This window comes from Primulina tabacum, chromosome 13 (genome assembly GCF_025594145.1).
Source record: "Primulina tabacum isolate GXHZ01 chromosome 13, ASM2559414v2, whole genome shotgun sequence".
Classification (NCBI taxonomy): domain Eukaryota; kingdom Viridiplantae; phylum Streptophyta; class Magnoliopsida; order Lamiales; family Gesneriaceae; genus Primulina; species Primulina tabacum.
In genome coordinates this window covers 34,288,744-34,307,854 of record NC_134562.1, presented here as the reverse complement: position 1 = coordinate 34,307,854, position 19,111 = coordinate 34,288,744, and the positions used below count along the sequence as shown (strand labels likewise).

General features: G+C 34.7%; 2 protein-coding genes and 1 non-coding gene across 5 annotated transcripts; all 3 read right to left on the bottom strand.

The window, feature by feature from the left end:
* Positions 1-1,205: 1,205 nt before the first annotated feature.
* Positions 1,206-2,379, bottom strand: LOC142523371 (VQ motif-containing protein 4-like). The gene has a single exon (XM_075627147.1). It carries the CDS (start codon positions 2,330-2,332, stop codon positions 1,358-1,360), a length of 975 nt encoding a protein of 324 aa, XP_075483262.1. The 5' UTR covers positions 2,333-2,379; the 3' UTR covers positions 1,206-1,357.
* A 7,692-nt stretch (positions 2,380-10,071) lies between these two features.
* On the bottom strand, positions 10,072-13,237 carry LOC142522559 (serine/threonine/tyrosine-protein kinase HT1-like). Of its 3 annotated transcripts, none has more exons than XM_075626011.1 (4): positions 13,027-13,237; positions 11,302-12,224; positions 10,697-11,152; positions 10,072-10,623 (listed from the first exon to the last, which is right to left on the bottom strand). In XM_075626011.1, exons 2-4 carry the CDS (start codon positions 12,046-12,048, stop codon positions 10,351-10,353), a joined length of 1,476 nt encoding a protein of 491 aa, XP_075482126.1. In that variant the 5' UTR covers positions 12,049-12,224; positions 13,027-13,237; the 3' UTR covers positions 10,072-10,350. The 3 variants fall into 3 exon arrangements, with proteins under 3 accessions (XP_075482126.1, XP_075482127.1, XP_075482128.1); XM_075626012.1 differs by lacking the exon at positions 13,027-13,237 and adding an exon at positions 12,799-13,019; XM_075626013.1 differs by lacking the exon at positions 13,027-13,237 and adding an exon at positions 12,952-12,970.
* A 5,624-nt stretch (positions 13,238-18,861) lies between these two features.
* On the bottom strand, positions 18,862-18,934 carry TRNAF-GAA (transfer RNA phenylalanine (anticodon GAA)). The gene has a single exon. It is a non-coding gene; the product is annotated as a tRNA-Phe (tRNA).
* Between the last annotated feature and the right edge of the window lie 177 nt (positions 18,935-19,111).

The following is a 19,111-nucleotide window of genomic DNA, read 5'->3' as shown; positions in this document are numbered from 1 at the left end:
TTCATATTTTTAGCATACATAACCTCTAAAAAATGTATAGACAAAAATGTGTGTATGCTCAAGATTTAAAAATACCGTGATGTATGTGCTGACAATTTGAAAACACGATGAGTTAATAGATATTTTTCTACGGAGAATTTTTACCAAGTATTGTATAAAATTGACCATTTCTTTGATGATAAACTACTATTTTCGGTCTTTTAAATATGTGGAATGGAATTAGGAAGAAAGGTATTTATATTTTATAATGGCAAATTCAAAAGTGCGACGACCACCAACCAAAATTGGAAGGACGACTAATTTAGGTTCCAATTGATCATTTTGTTGCAATTTGTTGGTCATGGCTCCCACTCCATTAAAATGCTAGCCGTTGTGTACGCCGACATTCATAACAGTGGCGACAATATCAAAGTATCTTAGGAGACATTTTAACAGTTACTCCATTTACTTAATTTAATGCCAATCACCCAACTTAGAAACCGGAAGGAAAAAAGAGACTACATACATATTTAATGTCAAATCACCCAAAAGTTTTAGACGTTTTGTTCTGATTCAAGCATGCGGAGGAGTTCCGTTGAAACAATTTCAAGCATCCTCTCAATGTTTGTTCTTGATTTTAAGATATCGGAGATTGTTGAGTGACCACAGAACACAATGCACTTCATGCAGAGAGTCTGGGCCTTATTATTTTACCTTGTCGATTTCATTACTATAAATTACATTATTATTAATATAAGCATATTAATATTTAGATCTGTTTCTTGACATATTTGATATTTTCATTTTAATATTCATATTTCCTGGAATCCCAAAACAAACAGAGAATAAGAAAGATGAAGGGGATACTGATAACACAATCAATCACCTATAGCCCGACGTGCCCGTCCTTCAACTAACTAGCATAATCTATCGGATAATACAAAGTTACAAACATGAAAGTCAAGATTCCCTGCTGCCTTTCCTTCTTTTACTCTTCCACTCCCATTGGCCAATCCACTCGTTAATTGTCCCCCCTTTTCCACTCCGTTTCCTCGTGTCCACTTCTCAAAACTTTTATTTTTTATTTTTTAGGGATCAAACTATTATTGAATAAATGTTAAAACAAAAATATACGTGGAGAACACGCATTTTTGTAAGAACTTGGCACTTTAAATTGCAATATTTCATTTCGAACCAAAGGAATTTCAAAAAAACAAGAATGACAGAGAAGCAAAGATGGCATATTTTCCTCATCTTTTTTCTAATACCAAATTTCATGTTACAAAAACATTGGTGAAATGCCACACGAGTTGACTACTCACTCATCCATTCCAAGATCATAAATTAAAAATAAAATAAAAAGGAAAATGAGACCGACTCAAGAACCAACTCCGTTGGGATGTGAGGTTACAGGAAACAAAGGCAGAAGTCGGGGCTCCGAGTCCCTCGGGGTATTCACAGGCGAAGGGTGCATATAAAATCCCTTTTCTTTTATCGCTTTATCCTCTGCCTCCATATTCAAGCTACTACCACAGTTGTTGGCACCAGTTCCCCTGTTAAACGGGTCGGGTATCAGAGGGGTAACCGGGCTGAGGACCAACGACGGAAAGTCGAGAATACTGGGTGACAGGATTTCAGGGGTTCCGTTTCGAGGCGAAACCGAGTATCCGGATAAGAATCCGGGTCTACCGTTGAGCAGACCTGGGCCCAACGGGTTGATCTTCAAGTTTTTGAGGCTGTTTCTGCGCTCGTAGAGCTTATCTTTCCTTGGACCTGTCCTGATTGGTGGGATCGAGCTTCTCACCGGGTCGGGTCTGGAGGCCATCCGGGTAGTCTCAGCCGACCCAGTCAGAATTTGAACCACTTGTTTGAAGGAGGAGGTGTCGGCTTGGACGAAGGTGGTAGGGTACGGATTATTAGGTTCGGATCTGGCGTGGAAGCCATTGCTGGTCGGGCTGTTGGTGCCATGAGTCCTTGGAGAAGGAATTAGAGATGGGTTTTGTGTTTCTTGGATTTTCATCGAGTTTTCCATCGATGGGTCTGTTGTGTATGGGAGAAAAAGGGATTTGCTTTCGGAGAAGATGAAGTGAGAGTATTTAGGGAGTGTACGAAAATCTCTTGGTTTAGCGACAATGTGTCGAGGCGATATTTGGCGCGTGATATGCAACTCCCGTGACATGGTCATATAACATTTGGAAGGTGGGAACACGTGCGTTGAGGGAGATCTGGGTTGTGGTTGCAACGAAAGTCCAACTGGAACCAGAAAATTGGCTGTGATTGGAATTTCAGACCTGGAGATGGTGGGGTTAGAGGGAAGAAAGAAATTGTCAAAACAACTTTCAATATTTGGCATTGACTTAGATGCCAATTCAATGCTCCTATAATTAAATTAGACTTTGTTAAGTATAATTATTGGCAATAATTCTCAATTAGAGACACCCTTCATTTCATTTTGTCGAGTTTAAACTAGAGGTGGTACCGTACGATATACCGTACCGAATTACGGTACCGTATACCGTACCGAAAATATCGGTACCGATATCGGAAATTCGGTATACCGCACATTCGGTATACCGAATTTTCCGTATGAAAAAAGTTCATACCGGTATCGTACCGACACCGAAAATTTTGTCGGTATACCGAAAAAATTGTCGGTATACCGAAATACCGAACTTAAATTTAAAAAATAATAATAAAAAAAATTATTTTCGGTAAAAAAATATTCCTTACCGATAACGACCGAAATTTTCGGTAAGTTCGGTATTTTTTCGATACGATTTTTCGGTATTTCGGTATTTTTTCCCACCCCTAGTTTAAACATCAAAATGTATATATATAAATCAAGTTTCAGTGCTCGAGTCGAGTTTTATCATCGCTCAAAAAATTAGTCGAGTCCACGACAGACTGATAAGTGTTAACTCGGTTGATTGAATCAACCCTTGTCCACTTCCACTAGTACAAACAAAACATGTGAACGGGATTTGGTCTAAATTATGGCTCTTACACGTAAAATAATTGTTCAAATAGAGCAGCGAAAATATGGGTCGTTGGATGTGTTATTTCTCCACTAATAGTAAGGCCGAAAGTCATCGGAGGAGTCTCGACAAATGGAACCACATCACATAAATATATTGGTGGCAAGAAATTCCCTAATTTCCCCATCTGTTTCCCTAAAAGTGGGGTTTAGACAAGGTGATTTGGAGTTGCATACATGAATTTTAAATGACTTCATTCGTCTATTATTTAGATTTATAAACGATTGTAAAATAAAAAAATAATTGATTTTAAACACATATATATTAAAAATATCCAAACAAATATAATGGATTCAGATAATGAATTTCAAATCATTTGATTTCAAAATATCGGTCAACTAGGAACTTTAACAAAAAAAAAAAGGTAAAAACTTGTGTGAGACGGTCTCACGGCTTTTATTTTGTGAGACGAATCTCTTATTTAGGTCATCCATAAAAAAGTATTACTATTTATGCTAAGAATATTACTTTTTATTGTGAATATCGGTAGGGTTGACCTGTCTCACAGATAAAAATTCGTGAGACCGTCTCACAAGAGACATACTCAAAAAAAATCATCAGAAAATATCATTGGTTGATGGCCGATCTTTTTTATTTTTTCTAGCTGGCATAAAAAATAGGAGTTAGGCAAGCGAGCTAATATTTATATGTACAATCCCAATAATTATACGTTTGATCAATTTTAAATGAATTTCAATCCAACATGGAAAGAAACCAATCATACATTCAACGTGATTTGAGTCCATAATGAACCTCGGATATTATATGTTTTGACCATTAAGTTAATCGTGCAGACATTAAGTTAATTGATTTCATCCTTAACTAAAACTTTAGGCTATAAGTTAATATTAAAAAAATCCGATGTGACGTTATCCAAAAATAAATAAAATCCGATGTGACATGAAATTGAGACCTAAATCTTGTATTTGCATCTTAGGTTTTTTTAAAAAATATAAATATTTTACGACCAATTATATTTTGACAAAACAAATGTCTCTTTTGTCATCTCGAGAGATATAAAACGGATTCGTTAGTTAACGCATGAGTAAAACCTCGAGTGTTTATCCAAGGGGGCCACATATGTTTTATACAACGGAGTCACGGGTTTACTTAAATTTAACATAATTAAATTAGTATTTGTTTGAGTTTATTTCAACTGATTTTCAATTTCTACGTATAATTTTTAAGAATTTTATAGACTAAAAACTTAAAATACTAAAAATAAATTTTTATAAACACTACTTAAGTAAACATCTTGTACTGATGTGATCCCTCTGAAATGAGTGAGTCGGGTAAGGAGCTCCGATGGATCAAACCCACAATTTATAGTGTTTGAGAATTTTGAGTGAAGATAATGGCTGAGATTAACACCTGCAAACAAGAAAGTAACTCGTGAATGGGCGTCGGGGGGTGTCTGGCGTGGCCACTCCGATGCTTAAGTCAGCAGGTGAAGATGATAACCAAAGTAGCTTAGATAAAAGTAAAGGCTACTGGTGTAAATATGTGCATTAACATGTATTGGTGAATGAATCATTCTCCAGCACTAGAGAAGATGAGGAAGCCAAAGTCCTTCAAATGAATTACATACCTGCTATTTATAGGAGAAAATGTAGTAGGTACCTTGTTTTCAGTGCCTAATTGCTATTTCCTGTCACGTCACTCTACTTTTCCATCAAGTCACATCAATAGGATTATGTCAGGTGCGCTTCTCGAGACAAGATCTTATCTTCTGAACCACTAGAATGCGGCACTGTTATCGAGGTGTCCGGGTAGAATGCCTCCCGGGAGATTTTATACAAGAGTCCGGGACTATAACTGCCCGGAGAGTAGAGCATGGGCTTGCACCTGCTCCGCTCCAGAAGAATCCATCTGCAGATTCACTCGGATTTGGGAATCCATTTGATATTTCGGGTCATTCATGACACAGAGTCTTACGAAGGTATCATGTACAGTTAGTGAGATTTAGACTTAAGACTGCACGAGTCTTGGAGACTCACCCTTGTGACCAGAGAAATGGATCGGATCATTAGCCACAATTTTTTTTTGAGAAAATTATATTTTTTTTTGTCTTATAACTTACATTTTTTCCTATTTTTAGTCTTGTTATGAGTCAATTTGCAATCTTAATACATCAACTTGGAATTTTTTTCAATTTCGACCTTTTTTTCCGAAATTGAAATTGACCACATAAATTGTTAATTATGAGACGGACGAGAACGTTGAGTTGGAAAATAAATTTAGAGATTTTAGTTTTTGGTGATAAAATATACTATATGGTTTTTTTTTTTAAATAAAAAATTCACTTAAGAAAATAAAATAAAATATAAAATCCAAAATTCACGTGATCTTAAAAATAAATTTAATATATATATATTAAAAATATTCACATTTTAGAAACTAAAGCTTGAAATCTGCATCTTCTCAATGGACTTTATTTTTTTTTATTTGCTTATGAAGAATTAAAAAAAAAAATCTACATACACTAATTTCTTACCAAAAATAAAATTCACATTAATTTTAACTCAGCATACACAGGCGTCAGTTAAGCAATTTCCGATGGCCAATTTCATTTTTGAGGAAATAAAAGGACCGAATTAGAAAAAAATGCAAATTAATGTACTAAAACAACAAATTGACTCATAACGAGCCTAAAATTTAAAAAAATGAACAAATTACGGGACCAAAAACGTACATTTCTCTATATTAACACTTGGGACACTACCCACGTGGTATCATTAAAACACTCGTGTGAGAGAGTCATTTGGGTCCCAACTCCCTTAAAGTGGCAAAATTGTTTTATTGTAATTATCTCTCAAGCAGAATTAATTCTCACAAAGGGGGCCTCCCATGTTGAATGGGCCTGAATCCACACTACAGAAAATTCGATCGGCTGTACCGATGTTTATAAATGACATGCAGGACATGCGATCAACAGTCAACAATATCGGATGCACCTATCAAGCAGACAACCTTGTACCGTAGGCCGAACTAAAATTGCAGTGGACTTAATCGATTATTACAACTAAAAAACTTACACGAAAAAGTAAAAAAATGTCTGATTTCTTTAGGATGCGAACAACTCGATCTTTGGTGAGTAGGCGGACAGGACGTCCATGGTTGTGGAGGTAGGAGAAGGCGATGGATCAGATGGTTAAGCAATGGTGATAGGACTAATTAACCGATATGGGTCTGAATTCTGATCATGCCTTTAGTATTTTATTACTCTATTGTTCTATTAAAATTAATGAATGTCATCCTTTCCATGCCTAGCTAACAAAGTTATCGGAGTAGAAGCAGCTCTAAGCAATCTCTATTAGCATTACGAGTGCAAACGAGTCAAGTTAATCGTGAATAGTTCGGTCAAAATTCGACCCAAGCTTGTTTTGATCGAGCTCGAGTAGCTCGAATCTTCAGTCGAGTTTAGTTTTAATTGTTTCGATTCGAGTAACTCGTGTGCTTCTTGAATATATATTATTTTTTTAGAGGATAAATAATTTATCGTAAATTTTGACAATACAAATCCTAATTTTTTTTCAAGTTCGAGATCAATCTCTATTATGATACAAATACTTTTGAGTTTTCAACAAGAGTTTGATATTTTCAGGAGTCAATCTCAAACTTAAAATTGAGTACTCGATCGAGTTTGATTCAAGTTCGAGTCTATAAAATTTAAATCGATTCGAACTCGAGTAGTATGACTCGAGCTTGACTCGTGTGCACCCCATTCAACATTGCAACAATATTTATATATATTGTGGACAAGGTATGATCTAGAATTCAAGCAAGACGTCAATAGATTTTAATGGGTCCGGCGGTCATAAATTCTTGGCAAGCACATTATAAATTACGCAATTTCTCCCAAAACTGTCATTGACAAATTAATGAGTCATGTGCGATATCATAAATTGATCCTTTACATTCACAAGATACATATTTCCTCCCACCATGAATGCGTGATTAATTAGTGATTGAAATTCATTCAGTGATCCATTAAATTAAATGCAATTTTTCGTCTAACCAATTACATACGCTTAATTTTAGCTTGAATTAAAAATAAATAAATCTAATATTAATAAATAATCAATAAAAACATGTTTAAACATATTGATAAGTGACATGTTTAAACATATTGATAAATTACACTCTTTTTTTCTTTTTGTTTGCAATCCATTTTGTAAAGTGATATAATGTGAAAAAGGCATATTTCTGAGTGAAAGTAAGTAGTTTTGTGAAAGGAATAGTGAAGGGTCCGACGTTATAATCTGCGGGGACCGAAAATGCACAAATCTTGGACCATTTATAACCACCAGTATTATTTAAATTTAGAAAAAAAAATTTCTATAATGATTGTATCATAGTTTATACTTCCATGTAGCGGTTATCGGGAGTAGTTTTCTTCATATTTCAACATCGTTAGATCATATGAATCTCTTATATTTTAATGAAAATTGATATAATGTATTGATGAACAAGAACTAAAATTTCACTACATCGTAGTGAGAGAACCATCATTCCATGTTTATTTAATGTGTGAGTTTCCATCTGCTTGACTTTTGAAATATTATTTTTTTTCACAAGGGTTTTACCAATCTCATAATTTTACAAGGATAATATATGCAATTAACCCATTTTTTTAAGCCTACTCCTCAAGTATACATTCGCGTACCTAAACAGTCTTGTAATCTCTTTCATTCTATTGTGATATCTGTTCATTTAATGATTCATGTTCCCCCCTCTACCTATAAACTTGTCAAGAACCGCTCCTTGTTCATACTACTTCTTGACACCGACAATCACTCTCCGCTCTCGTTGGCCCAAGACATCACATTAATAAACTAGTTCAGAGTGAGATTTTATCATGTAAAATTTACCATACCTCAAGTTCTGATGATCACGATATATGTGCCAATCGACTTAGTTTCAGCCAGGAGATATCATATATAACAAAACCATTTCTATTAATTGAATCTCCTTTCATTTCATTATGTGCATTGATAACTTTATGTTTATATATATTGCTTTTTCATAAGCACGCGCAGCACGTTCGTGTCTTCCTAAGTGCTGCATCTGACGGAAATTGATATACCTCAGCCAAGTGACGTCGTTGGATATACATGTCCGCCCCGATTGAAATTCGTTCTTATTATATAAAATGCGATGGTACTTTATCAAGGCATAATTCAATAACAAACAAGTGCTTAGTGTGATTTCAAAAATAACATGCTGCGTTTGATTATAATGATTATATTTGGAAGGAGGGATTTAAATTGAGAGTGAGCTGAAAATATATATTTGAAATCATACTCACATGAGTGAAGTGTATTTCAAATCTATCACAATTACTATTACATCTACGTTATAAATTAATAAAGGTGTAGATTCAACATAAATTCGTTCAAATAATCTGATAAATTTTAAAACATAGATTTAAAATTCACGACTTTAAATCTCTCAATCCAAAACCAAGCATATTGAATTCCGTCGGTTCTCGACTGCATGGGTTTAGTCTCATTTTTCAGGAAATCAATAAACCAAATCAACGACCATGATTATTTTCATATTTTATGTATCATTGAACCAAGATATTGCTATACCTTAGCTTCAAAAATGTCAGCGCACACAAGCAAATTAATATTGCAAAGTAAAGCATAAAGTGTTCACTCCACACTCTGCAATTGAAGATCATGCTCACTTTATGTTTGTACCCCATGTGCTTATGCGCCCTTCAATTCGTTCTTGTGTGGAACCAAAAGACACTAGGTGGCTAGCTAAGCTAGGTGCCAAATCGGGATATTTTGTTATCTAACACTGATCGATCATTATATTTTAAAAATGATCTTCTTCAGTGTATTACAAAAAATAAAATAAAAAATTGTCGACCAGATCCATTTTCCCAAATATCTCGTGCCGAATGTTTAACGTCTACCTTGTATAAAATTATTTAGATTTGAAATAGCGATCGGTCATCCGGATTTCACATGACGACTTCGATTTATTAGGATTCAAAATAATAAATGGTTATCAGAGAAATGATCCGCTCTCGAGTTCCTTCACAATTATTACCGTGAAATACCGTCTAACCTAGTACTGTTATAGAAGAGAAGATGAAGAAATGTCATGCACGCAAGAGTAGCAGCATAAAAATACTAATCTCGTGATAATTGAAAGATATTAAAAAAAAAAAGTTTGACTAAAATTCAATATTTGTATTATCTCTATTCCAACAGTGCACACGAAAATCAAGGGATCTGTGAAATAAAATTAGACTGGATTCGATACACCAGCCCCCCACAACCAATAAATGGTCGTGAATTCCGTATACAAATTTGCAATTAATTTCTAAACCCTCAGTTGACTTCTAGCTTAGCATAATTAATTATTAATAATACAAAGCTAGCTAGAGAAAGAAGACGAATTTGAGTAAAATTTTGTGCAACTCTTACGATGCATATGCCCGATTCTAAATAATGTTCCGATCTTCACTCTTTTGTTTAATCCTTTTGAAGAGGCCCGATCTTGTATTCTAAGCCAACAACTTCTGCTTTTAAAGAAGTATAAATCATGAAAATATGACAGAAATCAAAATTGGGTTCTAGTGTTTGAAAACACAAATGAAAACCTGCATGATCAGCACTACTAGCTTTTGTATTTCAATTAAATTAAACTGTAATCAACAAAAAAAAAAAAAAAAAAACTGATTTTTTAAGCCAAAAACCAAGAATAACATATGACTTGATGTTTCACTCATCCATTCAGACCATTCTATTCTATACATATGAGCCCGAAGCCCGAAATATTCTGTTCTGAAATCTGAGCGCCATGCACATCCAAAAAAAACAGGTAAAAGAGGATGGATGGTACATACCTGTAATAAAATGGAATATGCTTCCTGGAATCCAGGACAATAGCCTCTGTTACACCGTACACGTCTCATTACGAGCAGACTTGTAAAATAAACCATTATCTTACAAGAGATGAGGCAAGGAGACAACCATAACAACTCAAATTATAAGATAACTTCATGTATTTAAAAGCTAAGAAGCAAGATAACAATTCGTCGTGTAAACATGTATTGCCCATGTACGAGCACACAATAGGGAATTGGGAGTATGACCAGATTTCCCCAGTTTATATCAAATAAGACAAAATGTTACATATTACCGAAATAAAAACATGGCTATTGAATGTCGTGTGCTTCGTATTTTACAAAGACCATGAGACCTAATCATCCCGTTTACATACTGAGACACTAGAAATTCAAGAAGAGACAGCTTAACACAACATTTTAATTACACTGGATCAGGCAAAACCAAAAAGGTCCGTATTGGGCTGAAAATCAAGAAAATTTTGGTTTAGGCATCGGCTTAGTGGCTTGATGAGTAGGACCAAGTTTTTGAATCCAATGAAGCAATCCCTTCTTATGGTCATGACATGCTGGGTTCTGTACTAGATTGAGGGTCCCATCACGAGCCAACGAAAACTCAAACTCCTCTAGCACCTTCACTATCTGCCAAAATTCGGGCCTCTTGTCTGGATATAACGACCAGCATTGTTCAATCAAAGCTTTCATGGCCAGGGGGCAGTCGAAAGGTATAGAGGGCCTCAAATTCTGAAATGGTACCTTTTGTTATGCATATGCATTTGAGAAAATCACGAAACATATCAAAGAGAAACGGCTGTACCTTGTTCACCACAGCAAAAGCGGCTTGTATAGGCGTCATATCTTCATAAGGGATGGTTCCAACCACGAGTTCCCACAGAACGAGTCCAAAGCTATACACATCGACCTTCTTTCCATAATGCTTTCTTTTAATCATTTCGGGAGCCATCCATCTATAAGTTCCTGGATCATCTGCCAAAAGATCACACTGTGCATCATCGCATGCAGTACCAAAATCAGCAACTTTTAGGTGGAAATCTTCACTAATCAGAACATTTTCGGGTTTGAGATCCCTGTGAATAACACCCTGTGCGTGAATAAATTCCATTCCTCGTGCGATATCCAAAGCCATCGAGATTAACTTTTGCAATGGAAGAGATTTATGCTCAAGCTTGTGCAAGTATGCCCTCAACGAGCCCTCCATCAAATACTCAGTGACAATACAAAAGACTAGAGGTTTTCGGCATGCCCCTACGAGCTACATTTTGGAAAAAAAGCATTAGTAAGAAATCAGGATAACTCCTATTCGAAAACAATAAGATCAAAATTTAGTCAATAGTATAACTGAAATCCCAACAAAAAAACAGAGGAAAATCACATAAAGAACTGATGAGCGAAAATGAGTACCTTGATGACATTTTGATGGTGGAGACGAGACAAGAGAGTAACCTCTCTAACAAATTGCTTCTCCAACCGAGCACCTAAATCTCCATTTTCGTCATCATCCGGGACCCTAATAATTTTAACTGCAACAGGTTCTTCCACGTAAAGCCCATGGTAAAGCTGACTATGTGACCCGTGTGCAAATCTTAACCCTAAAAATAATTTTGAAAGATCAATCATCTGCTCATCAGCAGTATCTACAGAAGTGACCTTTCCCCCACCATGATCAAAATACTTTGTCCAACCCGAATCCTTGAGACTTTTAGCCTTCTCGTGAAACTTCATTGACGTGAAGTGCCTAAGGGGGCTACGGTTCCTCGACAACCTTGAAGGAGGAGACTTGGTTTCAAGGGAATCCTTACGGAACAACTTGCCAACGATTCCTTTCTCGTGTTCTTTCCTTTGTGGATGTGGGGTTGAGAATCTCCTCTGAAGCGACCTGGCTTCCCTAAAGGTATCGGAAAGCTTTGTTTCAGGGTGGGGGGATATAGCCCTCTGTGTATTTGCTGTAGGGTGTCGCTGGATTTGGACGAGATTTGGTCCTGGTATCGGATTATTTACTCTACCTGGTTCCGGTCTAGATTTGACAGTTGATGATCTATTTGGCTGAATGGTGAAAGGAACAGACCCCAATCTTGAAGCATCCAAACGGTGACAAACAGTGTTGGAAAAATTTGTTCTCCTTATCCAAGAAGTTGCCTCTTCATCCATTTATGGTGATTTAATATTGCCTGTATATAGTCACTACTAGGTGCACCTTTTCTTCCTCCTTTAAAACAAAATTATGACCATAAAAATCTCCATAGTGCTCACAATCACCAAACTAAAATTACATCAAAATGTAAAGAGGGGAGATCAAATTCCACAACCATCAGAGTTTCAGAACCCTGAAACCAATCAAGAGCACATAAAACCATAAAATAAACGAGTGAATCAATATATCGCAGCTACAACCAAAATAAAAAGACCCTTCAAATATCACATTTCACATTGAAACAAAGTTTAAAATTACAATAAAACTGCAGACATATAAAACTACTTTTTGAACCCACGAATCCACCAATATTGCATGCAGACCACGAAAAATTAAAAACCTTCAAATATTTCATACCCCATCAAAATCAGACAAAAAGATTACAAAACAAATACAAACCCACTTAAACTGCAAAATTAAATCCCACCTTGAAATCCCCCCGAAAAAGTCCCACAGGATGAATCAATACGCTATCCTACAAAATACCGATAATCAAGATTACCCTGTCCTACAAAATATCGATATCAATAAACATGAAAAAAACAACCCTGTTCTCAAATTTCTTGAAATTTAAGGAAAACCCACCATTAAACACATCATGACCACCAAACAATACAAATAATTGATTCAGAAAAAAAAGATATCTGTCCTCTCCCATTCGATAGCCCAAAACAACAAAACTAGCAATATTAGGATTTTGTACTAACCCAGAGAGTAAATCTCTCACGCCATTCTTCCTTTTATTCAAGCTATAATCTAAAACCAAGTTATTTGCACATAATCCATCTCAGAACGCGCCATTACTTCGTCAAGAGAAAAATAAAACTCACGTACAACTACGAGATACAACACACAGGTACCATTGTGTGAAGAACCAATACGTATAATTCCCAAGACACCCAAGAAAAAATAAATAAAAAATATAAGTATTTTACACGGCGATGAGCTGAGTGATTCGTCGGCGAGCCCGGTAAAGGTGGAGGCTGACGCTGAGGCGTGGTCCAATCATCGCAAAGTCAAGAAGGGGGAAAGGAGAGAGAAAAAAAGTAGGAAAGGGGAATATTAATAGTACACACACGATGTAGAATACAAAAGGGTCAATCTAAAAAGGAATGGCAAGTAGGTAACGGGACAAATGAAGATGGAAAACTCAGATATTTTGTGGATTTCCTTTCTTGATGAATAAATATGTGTGTATATACGTAAAGATTGTACCTTTTGCACGGATACGAGTGATTGCAGTTCGTTTGGGAGGCGTCGTGTGTTGTTGTTCTGCTTCTTGTTGGATATTCGAAAGTAAAACCTTTATATTTTTTTGTCACAACTATAAATATCTTATTTTTTAAATATGTCACAAATATATAGTATAAAATCTATATTTAATACTATTTTATTAATTTATCCATGTTTATTAAATTTATTACTTGCTTCCAACAAGTTTTTATATCATACTAAAATTAAGCACTCATTAAATAATAGTAAAATGAGAATTCTATCAGTAAAATTTGTTTTTTTCCAATAATTTTCTTAATTTGAGTTAAACCATTGTTGTTACGCCTGAGTGAATGAACATCATATTTTTTTGTTTTTATACATTAAATATAGTTAAATTTGTCAACAGCAAGTAGTTCGATTTTAATGTTGATTAATGTTGCTTCATAGAGGCAGGTTGTGGGTCTGTCTGCTATAGTTGTCGAGTTTCGATGCCCAAAATGGAATCTTTCTAATTTGAAGAAACATTTAGGATATTCAGATATTTTCGCTAAATTGCTTGTGGGTAAGATTGTGAAGAAGAAAAGCTCAAGAACCTAGCTTGCACCAAGAGATTCTGACTTAGTGCAAGTCAGATTATTATTATCGTTATATATATGATATTTTTTTATGTTACATTTTGAAAATATGAAAGGCAAAGGGAAAAATATCGTGTTTCTTTACTCTTTATATATTGAAAAACATTTCAATTATAGTTATTGATGTGATATGGTGAAAATTGGTGTGAGATATGTGGACAATTTCACTTGATCGTGTTGTGAAAATGATGAGGAATAAGAGCTTAGTGAGACGTGTCCAAACCAGAAACTTCTTCTTTCGAGAAAGATCAATGGTGACCTGTAAACAAGAAGATAACCACGTGAACGGGATATGGAGAGATGTTCGGCGTGGTCACTCTGATGCTAAAGTCAGCAGATGAGTGAAAAAAAGCTATGTAGCAAAGAGAAAATATTGTCGAAATGGTGTGGACAAGATATATATGTGTGAATGAATCTTTTAAATTTGAGCAAACCTGATATTTATAGAAAGAAGTCAATGATGACCTTGTTTTCAGTGCTCACATACTAATTACGACAAGATGGTTGTTCATGCCCTACTTTCTGACATCAACTTTTCTGACACATCAAATACATGTGATTCTGACAGTAATGATTACTACGGTAAGATATCTCATACTTGTGTACTTGAGTGTGGTGTTACTATCAAAGTAACTCTGATAGAAAGTCATCACCGAGAACTTGTCTGGAAGCCCGGAGAGATGCTGTCCCGAGAATATATTTGCCCGACTGATGGTAGCCCGAGGTATATGATGTCTCGAGCATATATTTGCCCGATTATCTGTCGGATTGGTCGAAAACTTCTCATAACCTGATCCATGACTCGGGATCATCTGATACCCATGACCCGAGCCTCCCGGGGTATCAATTATCTTACAAAATTTCCTACACTTGATTTTGGCATTCCAATTGCAATTTCTATTTAGTTGTTTTTCATAAGAAAATAATAATAATAACACAGTTGTGATAGTTTCTTCATTCTTGGCAATGAGATATTGGTGTCGGTAACATTTATTTTAATGGTAGAAATGTTATGTTTCATCATCTATAGTGATTTTAAATTAAACATTCGAATTAGCACAATAAGATACCTTTGTCGTCAAGTATATATATATATATATATATATATCATGTGGAACAGAATTTACAACCACTCCAAAAGACAAAATCAGATCAAAAAAAATTTCTGTGAGAAATTATTCGAATATATTTCAGAGTCATAACGCCATGAACACAACTCCCAATTCACGAGGATACGCCACTGACTTTTACCACCTGAACTTGTTTATGAGTGCATGCTACTTACTACAAGCTGAATCTGAATGTGGTTTTTTTGAAGCAAAGTCATCCTGTAAGAATACCATCTTGATTTTGTTTTTCATTTTCTGTGGTTTCAGGCTCTCTTTTCCCTTCACTATATATCGGTGTTCCGTGCCCGTAAGCTGTCATCATACAATAGTCACTTTCACCAGGAACAGCAAGAATCATGCATCCTTTTTTGAAACATTGTTGAGGACATGGGCATCCACATGGTTGAAACATCCCACAAGTTTCTCAAGTCAACCACATTGATGGCCATTGGTTTGTTATTTGGTCGGTTTTGGCCCAGTGATAGGTTTATCTCTGGCTTCAACAGCTCCAAATCCACCAACCCAAAATGCAACTTTACTTCAACACCCCTGTAGTTTTTTCGGAGATACACATGTCTCAAGCAACATTTACGTTCACAATCAGACATAAAAAGTTCACATGTTTAGTTGCTTTCATCTACACCACCTAAAAAGCTAAACCAAAAACCATATCCAATTTTCCATGTTTCCAACTCGAAATACAGCCCTATCGCCATTCTTATCTTTGCCTAGAGCTACCACAACATGTACTCAGGATTGAAAGGGTTGAACGTCGAGCCAGTTCGTTAGTTTTTAGAGCGGACTAATAATTGTTTGATTTGTATATGAAGTTACCGAACTCGAACATGTTCGACTTTTTTCTCAAACCAACATTATTTTTTGTTCAGCCGCCCATAATATCTTATTAATATAATTATTTTATTTTATACATATAACACATTTCTAGTGTTTTGGATGTTTCGACCTTTCGAACATTTATTTTCGAAATTTAATGTTCGAGCAATAGTTAGAATATATCACGAACATGATCGAACATTTCAAACCTTAATATTTTACTAATAATCTTCTCGATTTGATTCTCTAACTCCTCCATGGCTACTTGTACTCCATCAATGAGTTAATGAAACCCAGCACCCTTGTCTCTTGGAATTTTAGTGAATAAATCTAGTTCAGGATCCCCATTTAATTTCTTAATGTGTTCGGATGAAAAATATCCAATACGGTTTTACATCATGGGCTTAGAATGCGGAATCCAACCCAGATTGGATACAACAAACGGGCCTACAGCCCAAAACATGGGATGCAAATGTATATTCGTAAAAATTCATTGTATTACAAATATGTATGAGTTAGATTATTTTGAAGTAAAATCTATATTTTTTGAAAATTATAGATTTTTTGAACTCAATTAATCGCCAGTTGATTTCGTCATGATTTTGTTGTCTTGCCTTAATCCTTCTTGCAATCTTGCCCACTCCATTTTCATATAAATCCAAATTCGCGTTACCTAATTCCATTACAAAGTAAACTATTTATTATCACCTTAATTAAGGCATGTTCCAAGGTATCCTTCATTCGAGTTAGGTTGTCCTCCACAGGATAATTCTCCATTTATCTCTATCTTATTATGTCTTACATAATTTAATAGAAATCGATGTCATGTATTGATGATCTAATTATTAAAATTTAAGATAAACATTAAAATGTAAGAAAGTAAAATCATGTGTCGTGGGATAATTTGTTTTCTAGTGATGAAAGTAACTATATAGATAACTTAATTTATAACACGAAAATATAATTAAAAGAGTAATAATATTAGCCTATGGGTGTGGATGAATGTCACCCGTAATTTCAAATGCAATAATCCAATTATAGAGGGTGGTCGACAAAAGTGAACGAATGATGTACAAGGATAAGGCATGCATAACAGCATAATGATCACGTGCATCAATAATACACCTATATTGAGAATTTTAAATATCATTATTAGGATCGATGAAATTGTTTATATGAATGAATGAACACCTTACAGTTTTGCTTTTTTTTTTTATAAAAAAAAACGATAATATCATCTGGTGTTAGCAGCTGAAATTGGATTTCGATATTCCAAGTTTAGTAGACAAATGAAAATTCAGTGTGGAAAAGTCCAGTCGAACTTTGCGAAACAAGGTAAAGTTAGTAAATTGCGAACAACAAATCAGTTAAGAAAAAATACAACTGAAAATAAATAACTCAGAGATTGTTTATGAAAGTTCGAAAGATGAATTCCTTCCACATCTTCTTTATGTTTCTAGAAAGATTTCAATAAAAGACTTTGTTTTTACAATACTTATTAGCACCCACTTCAATAAAACTTACACAATACCTACTGAAACTCTTAGCAACAACTTTTCACAAGTTAACAAGATTCTGAATAAAAAGACTCTTGTGAATATTAGTTCCACACAAATATTGATCTCTTAATAAATACGATGAATCGTTTATGAGTGTGCTTGTAAGTTTTCAGCAAAGCTTTGAATCTCAGATAAAGTAGATAACGTATTGTAGTAGTGTCGAGAGTGTTTATTGAATCTTGATATGTCATTTTATAGATATTTTGCAATGTTCAGATTTGAATGACTATAATACAATCGTACTATGGTCCTAACATAAATAGTACCGGATGTTACATGTTGTTCGTCTTATTTAAAAATATTATGCATCAATAAATATATGAAACACGGAGATCCGACATCATAATGTTTTTGTCATGTATACTCTGAACATTATCTTATATTTGGATTTACTGATAATAGGTTTTCACCAGTTAAGGAAACAAAATTTATATTATACGACTGATAATGCAAGTCAGTAGACAGTAGAAATTTCATGATAACTCAGAAAATATACCGTTAAAAAAAACCAGAAAGTTGTTCTGACATAGCCTCTTCCACTTCTGAAGGTCTGATCCGACCCAAACTTCCAAAACGAGGTCCGATCTCCTAAAAAGTCATTTACCCATTCAAATATGAGACCTCACGATTTTCTTTCAACATCAATTAGCATCTTCAAACTTAATCAATTTCATAGCAAGCAAATAAAGCCGGCCAAGTACAGGTCTCTCCTTTTAAACGCCAACATTAGTATATAATATACCAGATTTTCACTAGTTGATTGAGAAATTAGTATTAAATAATCAAACAAGTGGCTTATATGTACATATATAATGATAACTAATGAATCGAGGTACACACATTGCGTGTACATAATTTTTTTAAAAGTAACAGATTTAGTTCCGATCATTATATGTAATTCATGAATACTTTTGTGAAAAGTATGAAATTAATAACAATCGTTAGAAATTTATTTTCTAACTTAATCTAAGTAACATGAAGTAAAATAATATGCCTAAACATTATGGTCTGAATATTTTACTTAATCAACAATATATTTGAATGTGCATCTGAATGCACATACTTTGCTCTTTATATTATTTATATGAAATAGTGTTTTCCAAAATTGTTGGAATAATTCCTCCATAAAATGGACTTTGGCAGAGAAACCACGTTTCAGATATTCACAGCAAATGAACTTTCTGATTTTTTCACCAAATCATCAAAATAAAATAACATAAAGTATTGGAAACATTTATTAGTAGTTATATCTTATACAGAGTATATGTTCCATAAAAATGTAATTACGTAACACATGTCTAATATTCCGGAAATTAAAATAAAACAAACCAAATGGACTACAAAATATGGGCCAAGCGATCGAGTGGGTTACTGGACCTTTGGCCTGAAGTGGTGTATATAAATAAAAACGAAAGAAATGCGGTGAGCGTGGATCGAACACGCGACCTTCAGATCTTCAGTCTGACGCTCTCCCAACTGAGCTATCCCCGCAATTGTTTAAGTTTGCGGACTGTTTATACATATAGTATAATAATTTCATTAACACCTACAGAACTTTTGGTCTGCCGCTCGTATGTAATTATCTATATAGATGAAAATCTAATTCAATCTTTCTCTCATAATTAAATACGATGTCTATATTCTTGCTTTGTATTCGATTTCGAATAT